The sequence below is a fragment of the Engystomops pustulosus genome, chromosome 4 (genome assembly GCF_040894005.1).
Source record: "Engystomops pustulosus chromosome 4, aEngPut4.maternal, whole genome shotgun sequence".
NCBI classification, from domain to species: domain Eukaryota; kingdom Metazoa; phylum Chordata; class Amphibia; order Anura; family Leptodactylidae; genus Engystomops; species Engystomops pustulosus.
The window spans coordinates 830342-855045 of NC_092414.1; the positions used below are offsets into that span (position 1 = coordinate 830342).

Sequence of the window (24704 nt, forward strand, 5' to 3'; positions counted from 1 at the left end):
TACAGGCAGGGGGCGGGGCTGTGACTACCTCTCACACAGGATATACAGGCAGGGGGCGGGGCTGTGACTACCATCACACAGGATATACAGGCAGGGGGCGGGGCTGTGACTACCTCTCACACAGGATATACAGGCAGGACTTATAGAGACGTGAGGCAGCTGTGGATATATTTTATTAGATCTGTACATTGTGTGAGCAGTCATGTGACCAGAACCTATCAGGATCCTTGTACCAGGACTTCTCATGATTTTTGGGTGGGGGTCACTATATAAAAGTCTGTTTCTCTATTTCGGGGGCATCGCTCGCCCCTTTCCCACCATCTTCGGAGGGCTCCGGTCTCTTGGCCTCGTTCCCTTTCTTCGCTGGATACTTCTTCTTCACCATAAATATAAAGCAGAGGAATAAGAGGAAGGACGGGGCCCGGATCCCAACAGTGAGGCCCAGGAAGGTGTTCCTGCAGGAGAGGAGGAATCACGTCATATTATGAACAGTTTGTATCCCCACTTCAATCAGGATTAAATTATAACACATTGGGGAACATTTAATAAGAGCAGTGCAGAGTGTACTAAGTTCAAGGGGTGTACTATGTACTATGGATGTATCAGTGACTATGGATGTATCGGTGACTATGGATGTATCGGTGACTATGGATGTATCAGTGACTATGGATGTATCAGTGACTATGGATGTATCGGTGACTATGGATGTATCAGTGACTATGGATGTATCGGTGACTATGGATGTATCGGTGACTATGGATGTATCAGTGACTATGGATGTATCAGTGACTATGGATGTATCGGTGACTATGGATGTATCAGTGACTATGGATGTATCGGTGACTATGGATGTATCAGTGACTATGGATGTATCGGTGACTATGGATGTATCAGTGGCTATGGATGTATCAGTGGCTATGGATGTATCAGTGACTATGGATGTATCGGTGGCTATGGCTGTATCGGTGACTATGGATGTATCAGTGACTATGGATGTATCAGTGACTATGGCTGTATCAGTGGCTATGGATGTATCAGTGGCTATGGATGTATCGGTGACTATGGATGTATCGGTGACTATGGATGTATCGGTGACTATGGATGTATCAGTGACTATGGATGTATCAGTGACTATGGATGTATCGGTGGCTATGGATGTATCGGTGACTATGGATGTATCAGTGGCTATGGATGTATCAGTGACTATGGATGTATCAGTGACTATGGATGTATCGGTGGCTATGGATGTATCGGTGACTATGGATGTATCGGTGACTATGGCTGTATCGGTGACTATGGATGTATCGGTGACTATGGATGTATCGGTGGCTATGGATGTATCGGTGGCTATGGATGTATCGGTGGCTATGGATGTATCGGTGACTATGGATGTATCGGTGACTATGGCTGTATCGGTGACTATGGATGTATCGGTGACTATGGCTGTATCGGTGACTATGGATGTATCAGTGACTATGGATGTATCAGTGACTATGGATGTATCGGTGGCTATGGATGTATCGGTGACTATGGCTGTATCGGTGACTATGGATGTATCAGTGACTATGGATGTATCGGTGACTATGGATGTATCAGTGACTATGGATGTATCAGTGGCTATGGATGTATCAGTGACTATGGATGTATCAGTGACTATGGATGTATCGGTGACTATAGATGTATCAGTGGCTATGGATGTATCAGTGACTATGGATGTATCAGTGACTATGAATGTATCGGTGGCTATGGATGTATCGGTGGCTATGGATGTATCAGTGACTATGGATGTATCAGTGACTATGAATGTATCGGTGACTATGGATGTATCAGTGACTATGGATGTATCAGTGACTATGGATGTATCAGTGGCTATGGATGTATCGGTGACTATGGATGTATCGGTGACTATGGATGTATCAGTGGCTATGGCTGTATCAGTGACTATGGATGTATCGGTGACTATGGATGTATCAGTGACTATGGATGTATCAGTGGCTATGGCTGTATCAGTGACTATGGATGTATCAGTGACTATGGATGTATCGGTGACTATGGATGTATCGGTGACTATGGATGTATCGGTGACTATGGATGTATCGGTGACTATGGATGTATCAGTGGCTATGGCTGTATCAGTGACTATGGATGTATCGGTGACTATGGATGTATCAGTGACTATGGATGTATCAGTGGCTATGGCTGTATCAGTGACTATGGATGTATCAGTGACTATGGATGTATCGGTGACTATGGATGTATCGGTGACTATGGATGTATCGGTGGCTATGGATGTATCGGTGTCTATGGATGTATCGGTGTCTATGGATGTATCAGTGGCTATGGATGTATCAGTGACTATGGATGTATCGGTGACTATGGATGTATCGGTGTCTATGGATGTATCAGTGACTATGGATGTATCGGTGGCTATGGATGTATCGGTGGCTATTGATGTATCGGTGGCTATGGATGTATCGGTGGCTATGGATGTATCGGTGACTATGGATGTATCGGTGACTATGGATGTATCGGTGGCTATGGATGTATCAGTGGCTATGGATGTATCGGTGACTATGGATGTATCGGTGGCTATGGATGTATCAGTGACTATGGATGTATCGGTGGCTATGGATGTATCAGTGGCTATGGATGTATCAGTGACTATGGATGTATCAGTGACTATGGATGTATCAGTGACTATGGATGTATCGGTGGCTATGGATGTATCGGTGGCTATGGATGTATCGGTGACTATGGATGTATCGGTGGCTATCCCTGTATCGGTGACTATGGATGTATCGGTGGCTATCCCTGTATCGGTGGTAGAGATGAGCGAACATACTCGTCCGAGCTTGATGCTGGTTGGAGCATTAGCGTACTCGAAACTGCTCGTTGCTCGGACGAATACTTCGCCCGCTCGAGAAAATGGCAGCTCCCGCCGTTTTGCTTTTTGGCGGCCAGAAACAGAGCCAATCACAAGCCAGGAGCCTCTGCACTCCACCCAGCATGACGTGGTACCCTTACACGTGGATAGCAGTGGTTGGCTGGCCAGATCAGGTGACCCTGGGATAGACTAGCCGCTGGCCGCGCTGCTCGGATCATTCTGTGTCTGGATGCCGCTAGGGAGAGAGCTGCTGCTGGTCAGGGAAAGCGTTAGGGTGTTCTATTAGAATAGTGTTAGGCAGGAGTGATTCTACAAGAACCCAACAGCCCTTCTTAGGGCTACAATAACGTTATACTTTTTTTTTTTTTTATTTGCTTGTGGCTGGGCTTGCTGGCACTAGTAGTGCAGCTAGTACTATATTGTGAGGAATTAGCAGGGGGACTTGCTACCGTTGTGTTTAGCTCTTAGTGACACACATATCCACCTCAAACACCGAAGTGGGACAATTTATTAGGGGTTGGATTTCAATTAGGCAGAGTCTGCCAGTTTCTTTTTATTTTACGTTTATTTTGTTTAATAACTCAGCGTCATCTCATCTGGCATAGTAGTGTGCTTTCATACTTGGCTAGAAAATAGCCATAGCAATAGGATAGCATCGTTTGGTTTTAAAAACTAAAAAACACAAAAAAACACAAAAAAAAGTTAAAAAAAAATTAAAGTTATAACTTTCATTTTCAAAATGTTTAACCCGAGGGCTAGGGGTAGAGGACGAGGGCGGGGACGTGGGCGTCCAACTACTGCAGGGGTCAGAGGCCGTGGTCCTGGGCGGGGTGAGACACCACCTGCTGATGAGGGAGCAGGGGAACGCCGCAGAGCTACACTCCCTAGGTTCATGCCTGAAGTTACTGGGACTCGTGGTAGAGCACTGTTGAGGCCAGAACAGTGCGAACAGGTGATGTCGTGGATTGCCGACAATGCTTCGAGCAATTTGTCCACCAGTCAGTCTTCCACGCAGTCCACCCATGTCACCGAAATCGGCACTCCTCCAGCTCCTGCACCTCAGCCTCCTCCCCCCCAGTCTGCCCCCTCCCAGGAAAATTTGGCATTTGAACCGGCATACTCTGAGGAACTGTTTTCTGGACCCTTCCCACAGTCACAAACCACTTGTCCGGTTGCTGCTGAGCAATTTTCCGATGCCCAGGTTTTCCACAGTCGCAGTCTGTGGGTGATGATGACCTTCTTGACGTAGTGGAAGTGTGTAAAGAGGTGTCCGACGATGAGGAGACACGGTTGTCAGACAGTGGGGAAGTTGTTGTCAGGGCAGGAAGTCCGAGGGGGGAGCAGACTGAGGGATCGGAGGATGATGAGGTGACAGACCCAAGCTGGGTTGATAGGCCGGGTGAACACAGTGCTTCTGAGACAGAGGCGAGTCCTATAGCAGAACAGGTTGGAAGAGGCAGTGGTGGGGCCAGACGGAGAGGCAGGGCCAGAGCTGGTGCATCAGCGCCAAATGTGTCACGTAGTGAAGCTCCCGTGGCGAGGGCTCCCGCGGCGAGGGCTAGATTTTCAGAAGTCTGGAGGTTCTTTAAGGAAACACCGGATGACCGACAGACTGTGGTGTGCCACATTTGCCAAACCAGGATCAGCAGGGGTTCCACCACTACTAGCTTAACTACCACCAGTATGCGCAGGCATATGAATGCTAAACACCCCACTCAGTGGCACCAAGCCCGTTCACCTCCGGCCGTGCACACCACTGCTCCTTCCCCTGTGTCAGCTGATAGTCAGCCCCCTGCCCAGGACCCTGCTACAAAAACCCCATCGTCGCCTCCACGATCCTCCACAGCATCCACCAGCGTTCAGCTCTCCATACCCCAGACGCTGGAGCGGAAACGGAAATATAGTGCAACCCACCCGCACGCCCAAGCCCTTAATGTCCACATCTCCAGATTGCTTAGCCTGGAGATGCTGCCCTATAGGCTAGTAGAGACTGAGGCCTTTCGCAACCTCATGGCGGCGGCCGCCCCTCGGTATTCGGTCCCCAGCCGCCACTACTTTTCCCGATGTGCCGTCCCAGCCCTGCACCAGCACGTGTCAGACAACATCATCCGTGCCCTGACCAACGCCGTTTCTGACAAGGTCCACCTGACCATGGACACAAGGACGAGTGCTGCCGGGCAGGGCCACTATATATCGCTGACGGCACATTGGGTTAACTTGGTGGAGGCTGGGACCGAGTCTGACCCTGCGGCTGGTCATATACTGCCGACGCCGAGGATTGCGGGGCCTACCTCAGTCCAGGTCTTTCAGGCCTACTATACCTCCTCCTCCTCCCACCCCTCCTCCACCTCCTCCTCCGAACTACCATCCGTGGGCATGGCGCCATCAGTCGCTAGCTTTAGCAGCACAGCAGCAGTGCCGTCGCTAAGCGACAGCAGGCGGTGCTCAAACTGCTGAGCCTAGGCGATAAAAGGCACACCGCCCAAGAACTATTACAGGGCATCACGGCGCAGACTGATCTGTGGCTGGCACCGCTGAACCTGAAGCCAGGCATGGTTGTGTGTGACAACGGCCGTAACCTGGTGGCGGCTCTGCAACTCGGCAGACTGACACATGTGCCATGCCTGGCCCATGTGTTAAATCTCATAGTTCAGCGTTTCCTCAAGACATTCCCCAATCTGTCTGATTTGCTCACGAAGGTGCGCCGCATCTGTGCGCATTTCAGGAAGTCCAGCACAGATGCTGCCACTCTCAGGGCAGCGCAGCGCCGCCTCCAACTGCCCGCTCACCGACTGTTGTGCGACGTGCCCACGAGGTGGAATTCAACATTAACCATGTTATCCAGAGTTTACCAGCAGCGCAGGGCGATTGTAGACTGCCAGATGTCAACTTCCACCAGAACTGGTAGTCAGGTCAGTCAGCTTCCTCAAGTCTACAATGAGGAGTGGACGTGGATGTCTGATATCTGTCAGGTGCTGAGTAACTTTGAGGAGTCAACACAGATGGTCAGTGGCGATGCCGCCATTCTCAGCCTCACCATCCCGCTGCTTGGCCTGTTGAAAAACTCTCTGGTCAGCATGAAGTCGGAAGCTTTGTGCTCGTCACAAGAGACGGGGGAAGAAGATTCCCTTGTTGATAGCCAAAGCACCCTCAGGTCTGTTTCTCAGCGCATATCGGTGGAGGTGGAGGAGGAGGAAGAGGAGAATGTTGGCGAGACAGAAGAGGGGACCATTGTTCAGTCCTTCACTGTTCAGCGTGTATGGGCAGAAGAAGAGGAGTTGAAGGAGTTGGAGGAGGAGGAAATGGACAGTCAGGCCAGTGAGGGGAGTGAATTCTTGCGCGTTGGGACTCTGGCGCATATGGCAGATTTCATGCTAGGCTGCCTATCCCGTGACCCTCGCGTTCAAAGAATTTATTCCAGCACCGATTACTGGGTATTCACTCTCCTGGACCCACGGTACAAGCAAAATCTTTCCACTCTCATCCCTGCAGAGGAAAGGAGTGTGAGAATGCATGAATACCAGCAGGCCCTGGTGCACAAGCTGAAACAGTATTTCCCTTCTGACAGCGCTAGCGGCAGAGTGCGTAGTTCTGCGGGACAAGTAGCGAGGGAGAGTAGGCGAGCAGGCAGCTTGTCCAGCACTGGCAGGGGTACGCTTTACAAGGCTTTTGCCAGCTTTATGTCACCCCAGCAAGACACTGTCACCTGTCCCCAGTCTCGGCAGAGTAGGGCTGATCTTTACAGAAAGATGGTGAGGGAGTACGTAGCTGACCATACCATCGTCCTAAATGATCACACAGCTCCCTACAACTACTGGGTTTCAAAGCTGGACATTTGGCACGAACTGGCGCTGTACGCCTTGGAGGTTCTTGCCTGCCCTGCCGCTAGCGTCTTGTCCGAGCGGGTTTTCAGTGCAGCTGGTGGCATCATCACCGATAAGCGTACATGCCTGTCGACTGACAGCGCTGACAGGCTGAGGCTTATCAAGATGAATAAAGCCTGGATTTCTCAGGATTTCCATTCTCCACCAGGTGAAAGAAGCTCAACCTGAATAATGTATGCACTCCTCCTCCTCATTTTCCTCCTCCTCCTCCTCTTTGTACACTAAAGCAGAGGAAACTGGCTATTTTTTGCCAGGGCCAACTGGCTCTAGCTATAGTACTTTATGCATTTAATTTTTCTGGAGGGCCACCTACCTGCTCCTCTGGTTTGAAAACTTTTTTGGACTGCCACATACAGGCACTATCCAAATTAAATTGTCTCCATAGCAGCCTCCACACGTTGTCTCCATTGCTACCTCCAAAAGTCGTCCATATAGCTGCCTCCATACATCGTCCCCTTATCAAACGAGGTGTGTCAGGCAGAAATTTGGGTTGTTTTCATGGATTCCACATCAAAGTTGTTAACTTTGTCGCCACCCAGCTGTGTTATCCACAAAATATACTGGCAAACTTTTACCATTTATGGATATTATTTCAGCGCTTCTTGCGCATCTGTTTACATTCCCCTCACCCGCCATATCCCAAACTTATAAGAACGCTACTACACTTAACTTGGTGCAGGCTGGGACCGAGTCTGACCCTGGGGCTGGTCATATACTGCCGACGCAGAGGATTGCGGGGCCTACCTCGGTCCAGGTCTCAAAGGCCTACTATGCCTCCTCCTCCTCCCACCCCTCCTCCACCTCCTCCTCCTCCGAATTACCATCCGTGGGCATGGCGCCATCAGTCACTAGCTCTAGGCACAGCAGCAGTGCCGTCGCTAAGCGACAGCAGGCGGTGCTCAAACTGCTGAGCCTAGGCGATAAAAGGCACACTGCCCAAGAGCTATTACAGGGCATTCCACATCAAACTTGTTAACTTTGTCGCCACCCTGCTGTGTAATCCACAAAATATACTTGCAAACTTTTACCATTTAGGGATATTATTTCAGCGCTTCTTGCGCATCTGTTTACATTCCCCTCACCCGCCATATCCTAAACTTATAAGAACGCTACTACACTTGATCTTATACAAAAGGTTCTTAGAAGTGCTGTTTGGGGAGTAGCCTAGAGACAGGGGCTTGGATTGGCGAAAGCTCGCCTGGCAGCGGAGCGCCAGCTCCATCCCAAGATCCAACTAACATAGTTTTAACTGCAGCACCTTTAATCTACTACTAGTTCACTGCCTCCATAATAATAATAATAATCTTTATTTATATAGCGTCATCATATTCTGTAGCGCTTTACAAATCATAGGAAACAAATACAAATGTAATGTAACAGAGCACAACATTTGTATGGAACAACAGGAGTGAGGTCCCTGCTCGCCAGAGCTTACGGTTTATGAAGATGATGGGGTAACACGAGGTAAAAGAATTTTTAATGGTCAAGCCATTCTTCTTAGGGAATAGAACAAAATATAATAAATGGAATTGCTGTCGCTTGAACCACTCAGCCGTCATCTTATATACCAGGTCCAGGGTGAATGGGACTGCAGAGAAGTCTGGTGCCTGTTGGTTGCTGGATAACAGATGGGAGGACGACACAGGACGGGTTAGTAGAAGAGTTAAAACTTCATGCAGTTAATGAGTGTTATAGGCTTGCCTAAAGAAATGGGTTTTAAGAGCACGTTTGAAACTTTGGAGGTTAGGAATTAGTCTGATAGTCCAGGGCAGAGCATTCCATAGAATTGGTGCAGCTCTAGAGAAGTCTTGGAGACGCGAGTGGGAGGTCCGCACTAGGGTAGAGGTTAATCTAAGATCACTGGCGGATCTAAGAGCACGGGTTGGGCGATAGACTGAGATAAGAGAGGAGAGGTAGGGGGGTGCAGCATTATACAGAGCTTTATGGATGAGGGTTATTATTTTAAACTATTCGAAAGGAGACTGGCAGCCAGTGCAGCTACTGGCATGAACTGTAAGCATACATGGTCCCCTTATCAAACGAGCTGTGTCAGGCAGAATTTTGGGTTGTTTTCATGGCTTCCACAACAAACTTGTTAACTTTGTCGCCACCCAGCTGTGTAATCCACAAAATATACTGGCAAACTTTTATCATTTACCGATATTATTTCAGCGCTTCTTGCGCATCTGTTTACATTCCCCTCACCCGGCATATCCTAAACTTATAAGAACGCTACTACACTTGATCTTATACAATAGGTTCTTAGAAGTGCTGTTTGGGGAGTAGCCTAGAGACAGGGGCTTGGATTGGCGAAAGCTCGCCTGGCAGCGGAGCGCCAGCTCCATGCCAAGATCCAACTAACATAGTTTTAACTGCAGCACCTTTAATCTACTACTAGTTCACTGCCTCCATACATGGTCCCCTTATCAAACGAGCTGTGTCAGGCAGAATTTTCAGGTGTTTCACCAGATACATAGTGGAACTCGGCCCATCTGTCGCCGCCATGCTGGAGACCTGAAGTTGCAATCATAGCAGCGCAATATGGATGCCCCATACTGTCGCTCTTAATCATGGAACCATTTCCGTAAAAACAATTAAAAATAGAACCACTATGCTATTCCATTATTCCTAGGTGAAATATTCAAACGACCCGGCCTGCTTTGAAAATTATAATTTTTACAAAGTAAACGCTTCTGGCCCCCAGGCCCATTTTGGGTGGGGAGGAGCCGAGAGACAGGGGCTTGGACAGGCGAAAGCTCGCCTGGCAGTGGACCGCCAGCTCCATCCCAAGATTAGGCAGCCTCAGAGGCATCCATGCATGCTGCCCCTGCTGTTTTCTGTCCATTTTGCCTCCTCGATCCTCCACAGTGTCCACCAATGTCTCATTTCAACTCTCTATACCCCAGACGCTGGAGCAAGAGAGGATATGCAGCACATCATCCCCTTATCAAACGAGCTGTGTCAGGCAGAATTTTCAGGTGTTTCACCAGATACATAGTGGAACTCGGCGCGTCTGTCGCCGCCATGCTGGAGACCTGAAGTTGCAATCATAGCAGCGCAATATGAATGCCCCATACTGTCGCTCTTAATCATGGACGTCGTCTCCATGGCTGCCTCCACATGTCGTCCCCTTATCAAAAGAGCTGTGTCAGGCTCATTTTTCGGGTGTTTCACCAGATACGTTATGGAACTTGGTCACTATGTCGCCACCATGCTGTGTTATCGACTAAATATACCGTCAACCTTTTGTTCACATAGGAAATCATTTCACCTCCTTTGGTGAAGCCTGAGTCCATTTGGGGTATGTCGCCATGCCACTCTCTAGCCTGCTGCCGCTGCCTCTGCATGCCGTCCCCTATAGTGTCAGGGTCAATTATTGGATGTTTTAGATGCTATCTAGCCTCATTCTGTCACTCTGTCATGGCCATGCTGTTGCCCATAATTTTGGCATAATGGTGCGATTAAGCAGCCTCAGAGGCATCCATGCATGCTGCCCCTGCTGTTTCCTGTCCATTTCCGTGGTGGTTCCATCCTTTTCTGAGGTTCCCAGGTGTTTGGCCAAGCTCTTCCCTGTGCAGAGCCTTGGTCCCCTTGAAAAATCCTCGAGTCTCCCATTGACTTCAATGGGGCTCGTTATTCGAGACGAGCACTCGAGCATCGGGAAAAGTTCGTCTCGAATAACGAGTACCCGAGCATTTTAGTGCTCGCTCATCTCTAATCGGTGGCTATCCCTGTATCATGTATCGGTGACTATGGATGTATCGGTGACTATGGATGTATCGGTGACTATGGATGTATCGGTGACTATGGATGTATCGGTGGCTATCCCTGTATCATGTATCGGTGGCTATGGATGTATGGGTGGCTATGGATGTATCGGTGACTATGGCTGTATCGGTGACTATGGATGTATCGGTGGCTATCCCTGTATCGGTGACTATGGATGTATCGCTGGCTATGGATGTGTCAGTGACTATGGATGTGTCAGTGACTATGGATGTATCGGTGACTATGGATGTATCGGCGACTATGGATGTATCGGTGGCTATCCCTGTATCATGTATCGTGGCTATGGAGGTATCGGTGGCTATGGATGTATCGGTGGCTATCCCTGTATCATGTATCGGTGGCTATGGATGTATCGGTGGCTATGGATGTATCGGTGGCTATGGATGTATCGGTGGCTATGGATGTATCGGTGGCTATGGATGTATCGGTGGCTATGGCTGTATCGGTGGCTATCCCTGTATCATGTATCGGTGACTATGGATGTATCGGTGACTATGGATGTATCGGTGACTATGGATGTATCGGTGGCTATCCCTGTATCGGTTACTATGGATGTATCGGTGACTATGGATGTATCGGTGGCTATCCCTGTATCATGTATCGGTGGCTATGGATGTATCGGTGGCTATGGATGTATCAGTGACTATGGATGTATCAGTGGCTATGGATGTATCGGTGGCTATGGATGTATCGGTGACTATGGATGTATCAGTGACTATGGATGTATCAGTGGCTATGGATGTATCGGTGACTATGGATGTATCGGTGGCTATGGATGTATCGGTGGCTATGGATGTATCAGTGACTATGGATGTATCGGTGACTATGGATGTATCGGTGACTATGGATGTATCGGTGACTATGGATGTATCAGTGACTATGGATGTATCGGTGACTATGGATGTATCGGTGGCTATCCCTGTATCGGTTACTATGGATGTATCGGTGACTATGGATGTATCGGTGGCTATCCCTGTATCATGTATCGGTGGCTATGGATGTATCGGTGGCTATGGATGTATCAGTGACTATGGATGTATCAGTGGCTATGGATGTATCGGTGGCTATGGATGTATCGGTGACTATGGATGTATCAGTGACTATGGATGTATCAGTGGCTATGGATGTATCGGTGACTATGGATGTATCGGTGGCTATGGATGTATCGGTGGCTATGGATGTATCGGTGGCTATGGATGTATCGGTGGCTATGGATGTATCGGTGGCTATGGATGTATCGGTGGCTATGGATGTATCGGTGACTATGGATGTATCGGTGGCTATCCCTGTATCGGTGACTATGGATGTATCAGTGACTATGGATGTATCAGTGGCTATGGCTGTATCAGTGACTATGGATGTATCAGTGACTATGGATGTATCAGTGACTATGGATGTATCAGTGACTATGGATGTATCAGTGGCTATGGATGTATCGGTGACTATGGATGTATCGGTGACTATGGATGTATCAGTGGCTATGGCTGTATCAGTGGCTATGGATGTATCAGTGGCTATGGATGTATCGGTGACTATGGATGTATCAGTGACTATGGATGTATCGGTGACTATGGATGTATCAGTGACTATGGATGTATCGGTGACTATGGATGTATCGGTGACTATGGATGTATCGGTGACTATGGATGTATCGGTGGCTATCCCTGTATCAGTGACTATGGATGTATCAGTGACTATGGATGTATCGGTGGCTATCCCTGTATCGGTGACTATGGATGTATCGGTGGCTATCCCTGTATCATGTATCGGTGACTATGGATGTATCGGTGACTATGGATGTATCAGTGACTATGGATGTATCGGTGACTATGGATGTATCGGTGACTATGGATGTATCGGTGGCTATGGAGGTATCGGTGACTATGGAGGTATCGGTGGCTATGGCTGTATCAGTGGCTATGGCTGTATCAGTGGCTATGGATGTATCAGTGGCTATGGATGTATCAGTGACTATGGGTGTATCAGTGACTATGGGTGTATCGGTGACTATGGATGTATCGGTGGCTATCCCTGTATCGGTGACTATGGATGTATCGGTGACTATCCCTGTGTCATGTATTGGTGGCTATGGATGTATCAGTGGCTATGGATGTATCGGTGACTATGGATGTATCGGTGGCTATCCCTGTATCGGTGACTATGGATGTATCGGTGGCTATCCCTGTATCATGTATCGGTGACTATGGATGTATCGGTGACTATGGATGTATCGGTGACTATCCCTGTATCGGTGACTATGGATGTATCGGTGGCTATCCCTGTATCGGTGACTATGGATGTATCGGTGACTATGGATGTATCGGTGGCTATCCCTGTATCGGTGACTATGGATGTATCGGTGACTATGGATGTATCGGTGACTATCCCTGTATCATGTATCGGTGGCTATGGATGTATCAGTGGCTATGGATGTATCGGTGACTATGGATGTATCGGTGGCTATCCCTGTATCGGTGACTATGGATGTATCGGTGGCTATCCCTGTATCATGTATCGGTGACTATGGATGTATCGGTGACTATGGATGTATCAGTGACTATGGATGTATCGGTGGCTATGGATGTATCGGTGACTATGGATGTATCGGTGACTATGGATGTATCAGTGACTATGGATGTATCGGTGGCTATGGATGTATCAGTGACTATGGATGTATCAGTGACTATGGATGTATCAGTGACTATGGATGTATCAGTGACTATGGATGTATCAGTGACTATGGATGTATCAGTGACTATGGATGTATCGGTGACTATGGATGTATCAGTGACTATGGATGTATCAGTGACTATGGATGTATCGGTGGCTATGGATGTATCGGTGGCTATGGATGTATCGGTGACTATGGATGTATCAGTGGCTATGGGTGTATCAGTGACTATGGGTGTATCGGTGACTATGGATGTATCGGTGACTATAGATGTATCAGTGACTATGGATGTATCGGTGACTATGGATGTATCGGTGACTATGGATGTATCAGTGACTATGGATGTATCGGTGACTATGGATGTATCGGTGACTATGGATGTATCAGTGACTATGGATGTATCAGTGACTATGGATGTATCGGTGACTATGGATGTATCAGTGGCTATGGATGTATCAGTGGCTATGGATGTATCGGTGACTATGGATGTATCAGTGACTATGGATGTATCGGTGGCTATCCCTGTATCATGTATCGGTAGCTATCCCTGTATCATGTATCGGTGGCTATCCGTTTATCATGTATCGGTGGCTATGGATGTATCAGTGGCTATGGATGTATCAGTGGCTATGGATGTATCGGTGACTATGGATGTATCGGTGGCTATCCCTGTATCGGTGACTATGGATGTATCGGTGGCTATCCCTGTATCATGTATCGGTGACTATGGATGTATCGGTGACTATGGATGTATCAGTGACTATGGATGTATCGGTGGCTATGGATGTATCAGTGGCTATGGATGTATCAGTGACTATGGATGTATCGGTGACTATGGATGTATCAGTGGCTATGGATGTATCAGTGACTATGGATGTATCAGTGGCTATGGATGTATCGGTGGCTATGGATGTATCGGTGGCTATGGATGTATCGGTGGCTATGGATGTATCGGTGGCTATGGATGTATCGGTGACTATGGATGTATCAGTGACTATGGATGTATCGGTGGCTATCCATGTATCATGTATCGGTAGCTATCCCTGTATCATGTATCGGTGGCTATCCGTTTATCATGTATCGGTGGCTATCCGTTTATCATGTATCGGTGGCTATGGCCGTATCGGTGGCTATCCGTTTATCATGTATCGGTGGCTATGGCCGTATCGGTGGCTATCCATGTATCATGTATCGGTGGCTACGGCCGCATGGCTGGTGAATACACACAGTTTTACTGCACATCTCTGTTAATGCGCCTCACCTCCTGAGCTCTGCTCCCCTTTGCTCCCCATCTGGAGTTGCAGATAGGACAGTCTCCTTGTGTGGAGAGCCCCCCCCCCCCCCATGGCTGTGGTCAGATCCATCACTCGGGGGTCTCAGACTTACCTGAGGGAGTGGGTGTCATACAAGCGACAAGCCCCCCGCCCTCCGCAGAGCCTTGTCCCCCACATCAGGCAGGTTCTGTCGATTAGAGCCCCAAAGTAAATCGGAGCCGGGATTCCAGCTGAGGAAGAACAGGACACGGGGTTAAAATGAAGGTAACCCCTCCTATTACAGGGTCACACCCCCTACAAAATATCGAGGGGCTGTCCCTGGGGACTCCACTGTTATGGGGGCTTTGGAGCTTTCAGTTTTTTCGGGTCCCTCCTCACCTGTCACTCTTATGAGTAACATGTAGACACCGACCCCCAGCGCCTTCAGCTCCGGAGAGACGCACCTGCAGGGGGACAGAGACAAAAAACAGTCACTAGTCATCCGTGTCCTCCTCCTCCTCAGTCCCGCTGCCTTCTCCCTCCTCCTCCTCCTCAGTCCCGCTGCCTTCTTCCTCTTCTTCCTCTTCCTCCTCCTCTTCTTCCTCTTCCTCTTCCTCTTCTTCCTCTTCCTCCTCCTCCGTCCCGCTGTCTTCTCTCTCCTCCTTCTCCCTCCTCCTCCTCAGTCCCGCTGTCTTCTCCCTCCTCCTCCTCCTCCTCCTCTGCCTCAGTCCCGCTGTCTCCTCCCTCCTCCTTCTCCCTCCTCCTCCTCCTCCTCCGCCTCAGTCCCGCTGTCTCCTCCCTCCTCCTTCTCCCTCCTCCTCCTCCTCCGCCTCAGTCCCGCTGTCTCCTCCCTCCTCCTTCTCCCTCCTCCTTCTCCCTCCTCCTCCTCCCTCCTCCTCCTCCCTCCTCCTCCTCCCTCCTCCTCCTCCTCCTCCGCCTCAGTCCCGCTGTCTCCTCCCTCCTCCTTCTCCCTCCTCCTCCTCCTCCTCCGCCTCAGTCCCGCTGTCTCCTCCCTCCTCCTTCTCCCTCCTCCTCCTCCTCCTCCGCCTCAGTCCCGCTGTCTCCTCCCTCCTCCTTCTCCCTCCTCCTCCTCCTCCTCCGCCTCAGTCCCGCTGTCTCCTCCCTCCTCCTTCTCCCTCCTCCTCCTCCTCCTCCGCCTCAGTCCCGCTGTCTCCTCCCTCCTCCTTCTCCCTCCTCCTCCGCCTCAGTCCCACTGTCTCCTCCTTCTCCCTCCTCCTTCTCCCTCCTCCTTCTCCCTCCTCCTTCTCCCTCCTCCTTCTCCCTCCTCCTTCTCCCTCCTCCTTCTCCCTCCTCCTCCTCCTCCTCCTCCTCCGCCTCAGTCCCGCTGTCTTCTCCCTCCTCCTTCTCCCTGATAATCCCTGATGCCTTCAGCTGACAGGATGGAGGGGACACATTGTCATTCTGTACCATGAAACACAGTTCTGCTGTCATTTTAAAGAGGAGATTGTCTTTCTAAGGGCAACACATCCCTACAGAGCTCCTACTGGGATCTTACTATGAAAACCACTCTCCAGCCCAACGTCATCCGTGGATAAAACCAGTTCTGTGGCATCCAAATACACAATCCAGGAGATTCTCCTGTTTAAAATGACACCAGAACTCTGTATTTCGGTGACACATTTTAGTTTATATAGCCGTGTGCTATCCAGTATCTGACCATCTAGTGATGACCTTGATATGAGATTCTGTCACAGGTCAATACTAAGGCAACAGCATTAATGTAAAAAACACAAAAGGAATGATTTCAACACTAATTGACAATTTTATGAAAATAATGACATTTGAAAGAAGCCGAAGGATCACATCTCCACAGCACAAGAGGATTGTGGGTACGTCCGGAGCTTGGACACAATGAGACTCACCACAAGACTATGACGTACGCAGCCGACCCCCCGATGGCAAAGATAAAAGTGGTAAAGATTTGGGAGATGACGTAGATGAGGAACATCCGCTCACAGCCGTCACTGCGAGGACACAAGCCGAGGACCACGGAGGAATTTACTGAGGGGAAACCCATGGACTCAATGCAGGAGCAGCTCTGATAAACCTGTAATAACCCAGAGACATCACTGATTATAATGTACAAGACCCTGATTATTACACATCCCACTGCAGAGTGAGCAGTAAGAGGGGAAGACTGTACAGAGAGCAGGCAGAGGAGAGAGACAGTACATAGAAGTGTCCTGTGTAGCAGGATAGAAGAGCAGGGAGAGGGGGAGAGACAGTACAGAGAAGTGTCCTGTGTAGCAGGATAGAAGAGCAGAGAGAGGGGGAGAGACAGTACAGAGAAGTGTCCTGTGTAGCAGGATAGAAGAGCAGGGAGAGGGGGAGAGACAGTACAGAGAAGTGTCCCGTGTAGCAGGATAGAAGAGCAGGGAGAGGGGGAGAGACAGTACAGAGAAGTGTACCTGTGTAGCAGGATAGAGCAGGCAGAGGGGGAGAGTAAGTATAGATAAGTGTGCCCATGTAGCAGGCTAGAAGCTCAGGCAGAGGGGAGAGACAGTACAGAGAAGTGTCCTGTGTAGCAGGATAGAAGAGCAGGGAGAAGGGGAGAGACAGTACAGAGAAGTGTCCCTGTGTAGCAGGATAGAAGAGCAGGGAGAGGGGGAGAGACAGTACAGAGAAGTGTCCCTGTGTAGCAGGATAGAAGAGCAGGGAGAGGGGGAGAGACAGTACAGAGAAGTGTCCTGTGTAGCAGGATAGAAGAGCAGGGAGAGGGGAGAGACAGTACAGAGAAGTGTCCCTGTGTAGCAGGATAGAAGAGCAGGGAGAGGGGGAGAGACAGTACAGAGAAGTGTCCTGTGTAGCAGGATATAAGAGCAGGGAAAGGGGGAGAGACAGTACAGAGAAGTGTCCTGTGTAGCAGGATAGAAGAGCAGGGAGAGGGGGAGAGACAGTACAGAGAAGTGTCCTGTGTAGCAGGATAGAAGAGCAGGGAGAGGGGGAGAGACAGTACAGAGAAGTGCCCTGTGTAGCAGGATAGAAGATCAGGGAGAGGGGGAGAGACAGTACAGAGAAGTTTCCTGTGTAGCAGGATAGAAGAGCGGGGGGAGGCGGAGAGACAGTACAGCGAAGTGTCCTGTGTAGCAGGATAGAAGAGCAGGGACAGGGGGAGAAACAGGACCGAGAATTGTCCTGCGTATCAGGATAGAAGAGCAGAAAGATGGGGTAGAGACAGTACAGTGAAGTGTCCTGCGTATCAGCATAGAAGAGCAGTGAGAGGAGAGAGACAGTACAGAGAAGTGTCCCCCTGTAGTAGGCTTAAAGAGAAGGGAGAGGGGGAGAATAAGTATAGATAAGTGTCCCCATGTAACAGGATAGAAGCTCAGGCAGAGGGGAGAGACAGTACAGAGAAGTGTCCCATGCAGCAGGATAGAAGAGTATAGAGAGGGGGAGAAACAGATCAGATAATTGTCCTGTGTAGCAGGATAATAGAGGAGGGAGAGGGGAGAGATAGTTCAGAGAAATGTCCTGTGTAGCAGGATTGAAGAGCAGAGAGAGGGAGAGGGACAGTACAAACAAGTGTCTCGTGTAGTAGGATAGAAGAGCAGGGGGAGGTGGAGAGACAGTACAGAGAAGTGTCCTGTGTAGCAGAATAGAACAGCAGAGAGAGTGGGAAGACAGTACAGAAAAGTGTCCTGTGTAGCAGGATAGAAGAGCAGGGAGAGACGGTACAGAGAAGTGTCCCATGTAGCAGGATAGAAGAGCAGTGAGAGAGGAGAGACAGTACAGAGAAGTGTCCTGTGTAGCAGCATAGAAGAGCAGTGAGAGGAGGAGAGACAGTACAGAGAAGTGTCCTGTGTAGCAGGATAGAAGAGCAGGGAGAGGGGGAGAGACAGTACAGAGAAGTGTCCCCATGTAGCAGGATAGAAGATCAGGGAGAGGTGGAGAGACCGTACAGAGAAGTGTCCCCCTGTAGTAGGCTTAAAGAGCAGGGAGAGGGGGAGGGTAAGTATAGATAAGTGTCCCCATGTAACAGGATAGAAGCTCAGGCAGAGGGGAGAGACAGTACAGAGAAGTGTCTTGTATAGCAGGATAGAAGAGCAGGGAGAGGGGGAGAGACAGTACAGAGAAGTGTCCTCTGTAGCAGGATAGAAGAGCAGGGAGAGATGGTACAGAGAAGTGTCCCATGTAGCAGGATAGAAGAGGAGGGAGAGGGGGAGAGACAGTACAGAGAAGTGTCCTGTGTAGCAGGATAGAAGAGCAGGGAGAGAGGGAAAGACAGTACAGAGAAGTGTCCTGTGTAGCAGGATAGAAGAGCAGGGAGAGGGGGAGAGACAGAACAGATAATTGTCCTGTGTAGCAGGATAATAGAGGAGGAAGAGGGGAGAGATAGTTCAGAGAAATGTCCTGTGTAGCAGGATAGAAGAGCAGAGAGAGGGAGAGGGACAGTACAAACAAGTGTCTCGTGTAGTAGGATAGAAATGCAGGGGTGAGGGGAGTGACAGTACAGAGAAGTGTCCTGTGTAGCAGTATAGAAGAGCAGGGAGAGGGGAGACAGTACAGAGAAGTGTCCCTGTGTAGCAGGATAGAAAAACAGGTAGAGGGGGAGAGACAGTACAGAGAAGTGTCCTGTGTAGCAGGATAGAAGAGCAGGGAGAGGGGAGAGACAATACAGAGAAGTGTCCTGTGTAGCAGGATAGAAGAGCAGGGAGAGGAGGAGAGACAGTACAGAGAAGTGTCCTGTGTAGCAGGATAGAAGAGCAGGGAGAGGGAGGAGAGACAGTACAGAGAAATGTCCTGTGTAGCAGGATAGAAGAGCAGGGAGAGGGGGAGAGACAGTACAGAGAAATGTCCTGTGTAGCAGGATAGAACAGCAGAGAGAGGGGGAGAGACAGTAGAGAGAAGTGTCCCATGTAGCAGGATAGAAGAGCAGGGAGAGACAGTACAGAGAAGTGTCCCCATGTAGCAGGATAGAAGCTCAGGCAGAGGGGAGAGACAGTACAGAGAAGTGTCCTGTGTAGCAGCATAGAAGAGCAGGGAGAGAGGGAGAGACAGTACAGAGAAGTGTCCCTGTGTAGCAGCATAGAAGAGCAGGGAGAGAGGGAGAGACAGTACAGAGAAGTGTCCCAGTGTAGCATGATAGAAGAGCAGGGAGAGACAGTACAAAGAAGTGTCCCAGTGTAGCAGGATAGAAGAGCAGGGAAAGGGGGAGAGACAGTACAGAGAAGTGTGCCTGTGTAGCAGGATAGAAGAGCAGGGAAAGACAGTACAGAGAAGTGTCCCAATGTAGCAGGATAGAAGAGCAGAGAGAGGGGGAGAGACAGTACAAAGAAGTGTCCTATGTAGCAGGATAGAAGACCAGTGAGAGGGTGCAGACAGGACAGAGAAGTGTCCCAGTGTAGCAGGATAGAAGAGCAGGGGTAGGTGGAGAGACAGTACAGAGAAGTGTCCCTGTTTAGCAGGATAGAAGAGCAGGGAAAGACAATACAAAGAAAAGTCCCATGTAGCAGGATAGAAGAGCAGGGAGAGGGAGAGAGACATTACAGAGAAATGTCTTGTGTAGCTGGATATAAAAGCAGAGAGAGGGCGAAAGACAGTACAGAGAAGTGTCGTTATGTATCAGGATAGAAAAGCAGGGAGAGGGGGAGATACAGTACAGAGAAGTGTCCTGTGTAGCAGGATAGTAGAGCAGGGACAGGGGAGAGACAGTACAGAGAAGTGTCCTGTGTAGCCAGATAGAAGAGCAGGGAGAGGAGGAGAGACAGTACAGAGAAGTGTCCCGTGTATCAGGATAGAAGAGCAGGGAGAGGGGGAGAGACAGTACAGAGAAGTGTCCTGTGTAGGAGGATAGAAGAGCAGGGGGAGGGGGAGAGACAGTACAGAGAAGTGTCCCGTGTATCAGGATAGAAGAGCAGGGAGAGGGGGAGAGGCAGTACAGAGAAGTGTCCCGTGTATCAGGATAGAAGAGCAGGGGGAGGGGGAGAGACAGTACAGAGAAGTGTCCTGTGTAGCAGTATAGAAGAGCAGGGGGATGGGGGAGAGACAGTACAGAGAAGTTTCCTGTGTATCAGGATAGAAGAGCAAGGAGAGGGTGAGAGACAGTACAGAGAAGTGTCCCCATGTACCAGGTTAGAAGTGGAGGGAGAGGTACAGAGTCAGTACAGAGAAGTGTCCCGTGTATCAGGATAGAAGAGCAGGGAGAGGGGGAGAGGCAGTACAGAGAAGTGTCCCGTGTATCAGGATAGAAGAGCAGGGGGAGGGGGAGAGACAGTACAGAGAAGTGTCCTGTGTAGCAGTATAGAAGAGCAAGGAGAGGGGGGAGACAGTACAGAGAAGTGTCCTGTGTATCAGGATAGAAGAGCAAGGAGAGGGTGAGAGACAGTACAGAGAAGTGTCCCCATGTACCAGGTTAGAAGTGGAGGGAGAGGTACAGAGTCAGTACAGAGAAGTGTCCCCATGTACTAGGACAAAAGTGGAGGGAGAGGTGCAGAGACTATACACAATTGTCCGCATGTTGTGGGATAAAGGAACAGGGAAAGGAGGAGGAACATTACATAGTAGTGTCCCTGTGAAGCAGAAAGAAGAGCAGGGAGAAGGGGAAAGATATTACAGAGAAGTGTCCCCATATAACAAATTGAAGAGCAGATAGAGCGGCTGGGACAGCACAGAAAAACTGTCCCGTTGAGCAGGATAGAAGAGCAGGAGGAAAGATAGAACAGAAAAGTGTCCCTGTGTACATGAATAGAAAAGCAGGGAGAGGGGTAGAAACAGTACAGAAAAGTCTCCCTATGTCACAGGATAAAAAACAGGGATACTGGGACGGACAGAACAGAGAAGAGAAGTGTCCTTTGTAAAAGAATAGAAGAGGAGAGACAGTACAGAGAAGTGTCCTCATGTGGGAGGATAGAAGAGCAGGGAGATGGGGGAGAGACAGCACTGAGAAGTGTCGTCATTTAGCAGGAGAGAAGAGCAGGGAGAAGGGGAGAGACAGTACAGAGAAGTGTCCCTGTGTAGCAGGAGAGAAGAGCATGGACAGGTGGAGAGACAGTACCGAGAAGTCACCCCCTGTAGAAGGAATGAGGAGCAGAGAGAGAGGGAAGGAAAGTACAGAGAAAAGTCCCTGTCTAGCAGGATTGAAGAGCAGAAGGAAAGACAGTACAGAAAAGGTCCCTGTGTACCTGGATAGAAAATCAGGAAGTGGGCTAGAGAAAGTACAAACAAGTCTCTCTATGCCGCAGGATAAAAGAGAAGGGATACTGGGATGGACAGTACAGAGAAGTGTCAGAGGATAGGAGGACAGGGAGAGACAGTAGAGAGAATTGTCCCTGTGTCAAGGAATGAAAGATAGAAGAAAAGACGAAGGGGGAGAGACAGTACAGAAAAGTGTCCCCATGTAGCAGGATAGAAGGGTAGGGAGAGAGGGAGAGACAGTACAGAGAAGTGTCCCCATGCAGCAGGATAGAAGCTCAGGGAGAGACAATGCACAATTGTCTGCGTGTCTCGTATAGAGTAGGGACAGGAGGAGGGACAGTACAGAATAGTGTACTATGTAGCAAGATAGAAGAGCAGAGAGAGGGGGAGAGACAGTACAGATAAGTGTCCCCATGTAGCAGGATAGAGGAGCAGGGAGGGGAGAAGGAAAAGAACAGAGAAGTGTCTGCATGTTACAGGATTGAAGTGACAGAGAGACAGTACAAAGAAATTTCCCTGTGTATCAGGATGGAAGAGAAGGGAGAGAGGAAGGGACAGTACAGAGAAGTGTCCTGTGTAGCAGGATAGAAGAGCAGGGAGAGGGGGAGAGACAGTACAGAGAAGTGTTCATGGTACAGGATAGAAGAGCAGGGAGAGGGAGAGAGACAGTACAGAGAAGTGTCCCTGTGTAGCAGTATAGAAGAGCAGAGAGAGGAGGGGAGACAGAACAGAGAAGTGTCCTGTGTAGCAGGATAGAAGAGCAGGGAGAGGGAGAGAGACAGTACAGAGAAGTGTCCCCGTGAAGCAGGATAGAAGAGCAGGGAGAGGGGGAGAGACAGTACAGAGAAGTGTCCCCGTGAAGCAGGATAGAAGAGCAAGGAGAGGAGGAGAATCAACACACAATTGTCCAGATGTCACTTTACAGAGGATCAGGGAAAGGAGGAGGGACAGTACAGAGAAGATTCCGTTTATAGTAGTATAAAAGACCAGAGAGAAGAGAGACAATTGAGAAAAGTGTCCCAGGTAAGCAGGATAAAAGCAGAGAAAGGGGAGAGACAGTGTAGAGAAGTGTCCCAATGTAGCAGGATAGAAGAGGAGGGACAGGGGGAGTGACAGAACAGAGAGATGTTTTCACTTACAGTAGTATAAAAGACCAGGGAGCGGAGGAAAGACAGTACAGAGAAGTGTCCCCATGTTACAGCAAAGAAGCGCATAAGTTTCCCCATGTAGCAGGATAGAAGCACAGGGAGAGGGGGAGAGACAATACACAATTGTCTGCGTGTCTCGTATAGAGTAGAGACAGGAGGAGGGACAGTACAGATAAGTATCCCCGTGTAGCAGGATAGAAGAGCAGTGGGAGGGGGAGAGACAGTAATAAATATTTACACAATAAATACACAATTGTCCACATGTCACTTTACAGAGGATCAGGGAAAGGGGGAGGGACAGTACAGAGAAGATTCCGTTTATAGTAGTAAAAAAGACCAGAGAGAAGAGGAGAGACAATATATAGAAGTGTCCCAGTATACCAGGATAAAAGAGCAGGGAAAGGGGAGAGACAGTACAGAGAAGGGTCCTGTGTAGCAGGATAGAAGAGCAGAGAGAGGGGGAGAGACAGTACAGAGAAGTGTCCCCATGTAGAAGGATAGAAGAGGAGGGACAGGGGGAGACAGTGCTGGGAAGTGTCTTGTGTAGGAGGATAGAAGAGCAGGGAGAGGGCGAAAGACAGTACAGAGAAGTGTCTTCGAGATACAGGATAGAAGAGAAGACAAAGCGGGAGAGACAGTACAGAGAAGTGTACTGTGTAGCAGGATAGAAGAGAAGACAAAGGGGGAGAGACAGGACAGAGAAGTGTCCCCATGTAGCAGGATAGAAGAGCAGGGAGAGGGGGAGAGACAGTGCAGAGAAGTGTACTGTGTAGCAGGATAGAAGAGAAGACAAAGGGGGAGAGACAGTACTAAAAAGTGTCCCCATGTAGCAGGATAGAAGAGCAGGGAGAGGGGGATAGACAGTACAGAGAAGTATCCCTGTGTACCATGATAGAAGAGTTGGGAGAAGCGAAAGACAGTACAGAGAAGTGTCTTTGTGATACAGGATAGAAGAGAAGACAAAGCGGGAGAGACAGTACAGAGAAGTGTCGTGTGTAGCAGGATAGAAGAGAAGACAAAGGGGGAGAGACAGTACAGAAAAGTGTCCCCATGTAGCAGGATAGAAGAGCAGGGAGAGAGACAGTACAGAAAAGTGTCCCCATGTAGCAGGATAGAAGAGCAGGGAGAGAGACAGTACAGAGAAGTGTCCCCGTGTAGCAGGATACAAGTGTAGTGAGAGAAGGAGAGACAGTACGGGGAAGTCTTCCCGTGTAGCAGGATAGAAGAGCAGGGAGAGAGGCTGAGAGAGACAGTACAGAGAAGTGTCCCGTGTAGCAGGATAGAAGAGGAGGGACAGGGGGAGACAGTGCAGGGAAGTGTCCTGTGTAGGAGGATAGAAGAGCAGGGAGAGGAGGAGAGACAGGACAGAGGAGTATATCTGTGTAGCAGGATAGAAGAGCAGGGAGAGGGCGAAAGACAGCACAGAGATGTGTCCTGTGTAGCAGGACAGTAGACCAGGGTGATGGGGAGAGACAGTGCAGAGAAGTGTCCCCGTGTAGCAGAATAGTAGAGCAGGGAGAGGCAGTACAGAGAAATGCCCTGTGTAGCACGATAGAATAGAAGACAAAGGGGGAGAGACAGTACAGAGAAGTGTCCCTGTGTAGCAACATAAAAGACCAAGCATAGTGGAAGAAACAGTACAGAGAAGTGTCCTGTGTAGCAGGATACAAGAGTAGTGAGAGAAGGAGAGACAGTACGGAGAAGTCTCCCCGTGGAGCAGGATAGAAGAGCAGGGAGAGGGAGAGAGACAGTACAGAAAAGTGTCCTCATGTAGCAGGATACAAGAGTAGTGAGAGAATGAGAGATAGTATGGAGAAGTCTCCCTGTGTAGCAGGATAGAAGAGCAGGGAGAGGAGGAGAATAAATACACAACTGTCCAGATGTCACTTTACAGAGGATCAGGGAAAGTGGGAGGGACAG

At 49.4% G+C, this 24704-nt stretch overlaps 1 protein-coding gene across 2 annotated transcripts in view; it reads right to left on the minus strand.

Annotated features, from left to right (window-relative positions):
* Positions 1-200: 200 nt before the first annotated feature.
* Positions 201-24704, minus strand: part of LOC140125885 (solute carrier organic anion transporter family member 1B3-like) — a 63741-nt gene continuing 39237 nt past the window's right edge. For both annotated transcript variants that reach the window (XM_072144770.1, XM_072144769.1), the window contains exons 13-16: positions 16365-16549; positions 14881-14945; positions 14615-14732; positions 201-455 (exon numbers count right to left, since the gene is read on the minus strand). In XM_072144770.1, the coding sequence (XP_072000871.1) occupies positions 266-455; positions 14615-14732; positions 14881-14945; positions 16365-16549 (558 nt within the window). In that variant the 3' untranslated portion in view covers positions 201-265. The remainder of the gene's footprint in view (positions 456-14614; positions 14733-14880; positions 14946-16364; positions 16550-24704) is intronic.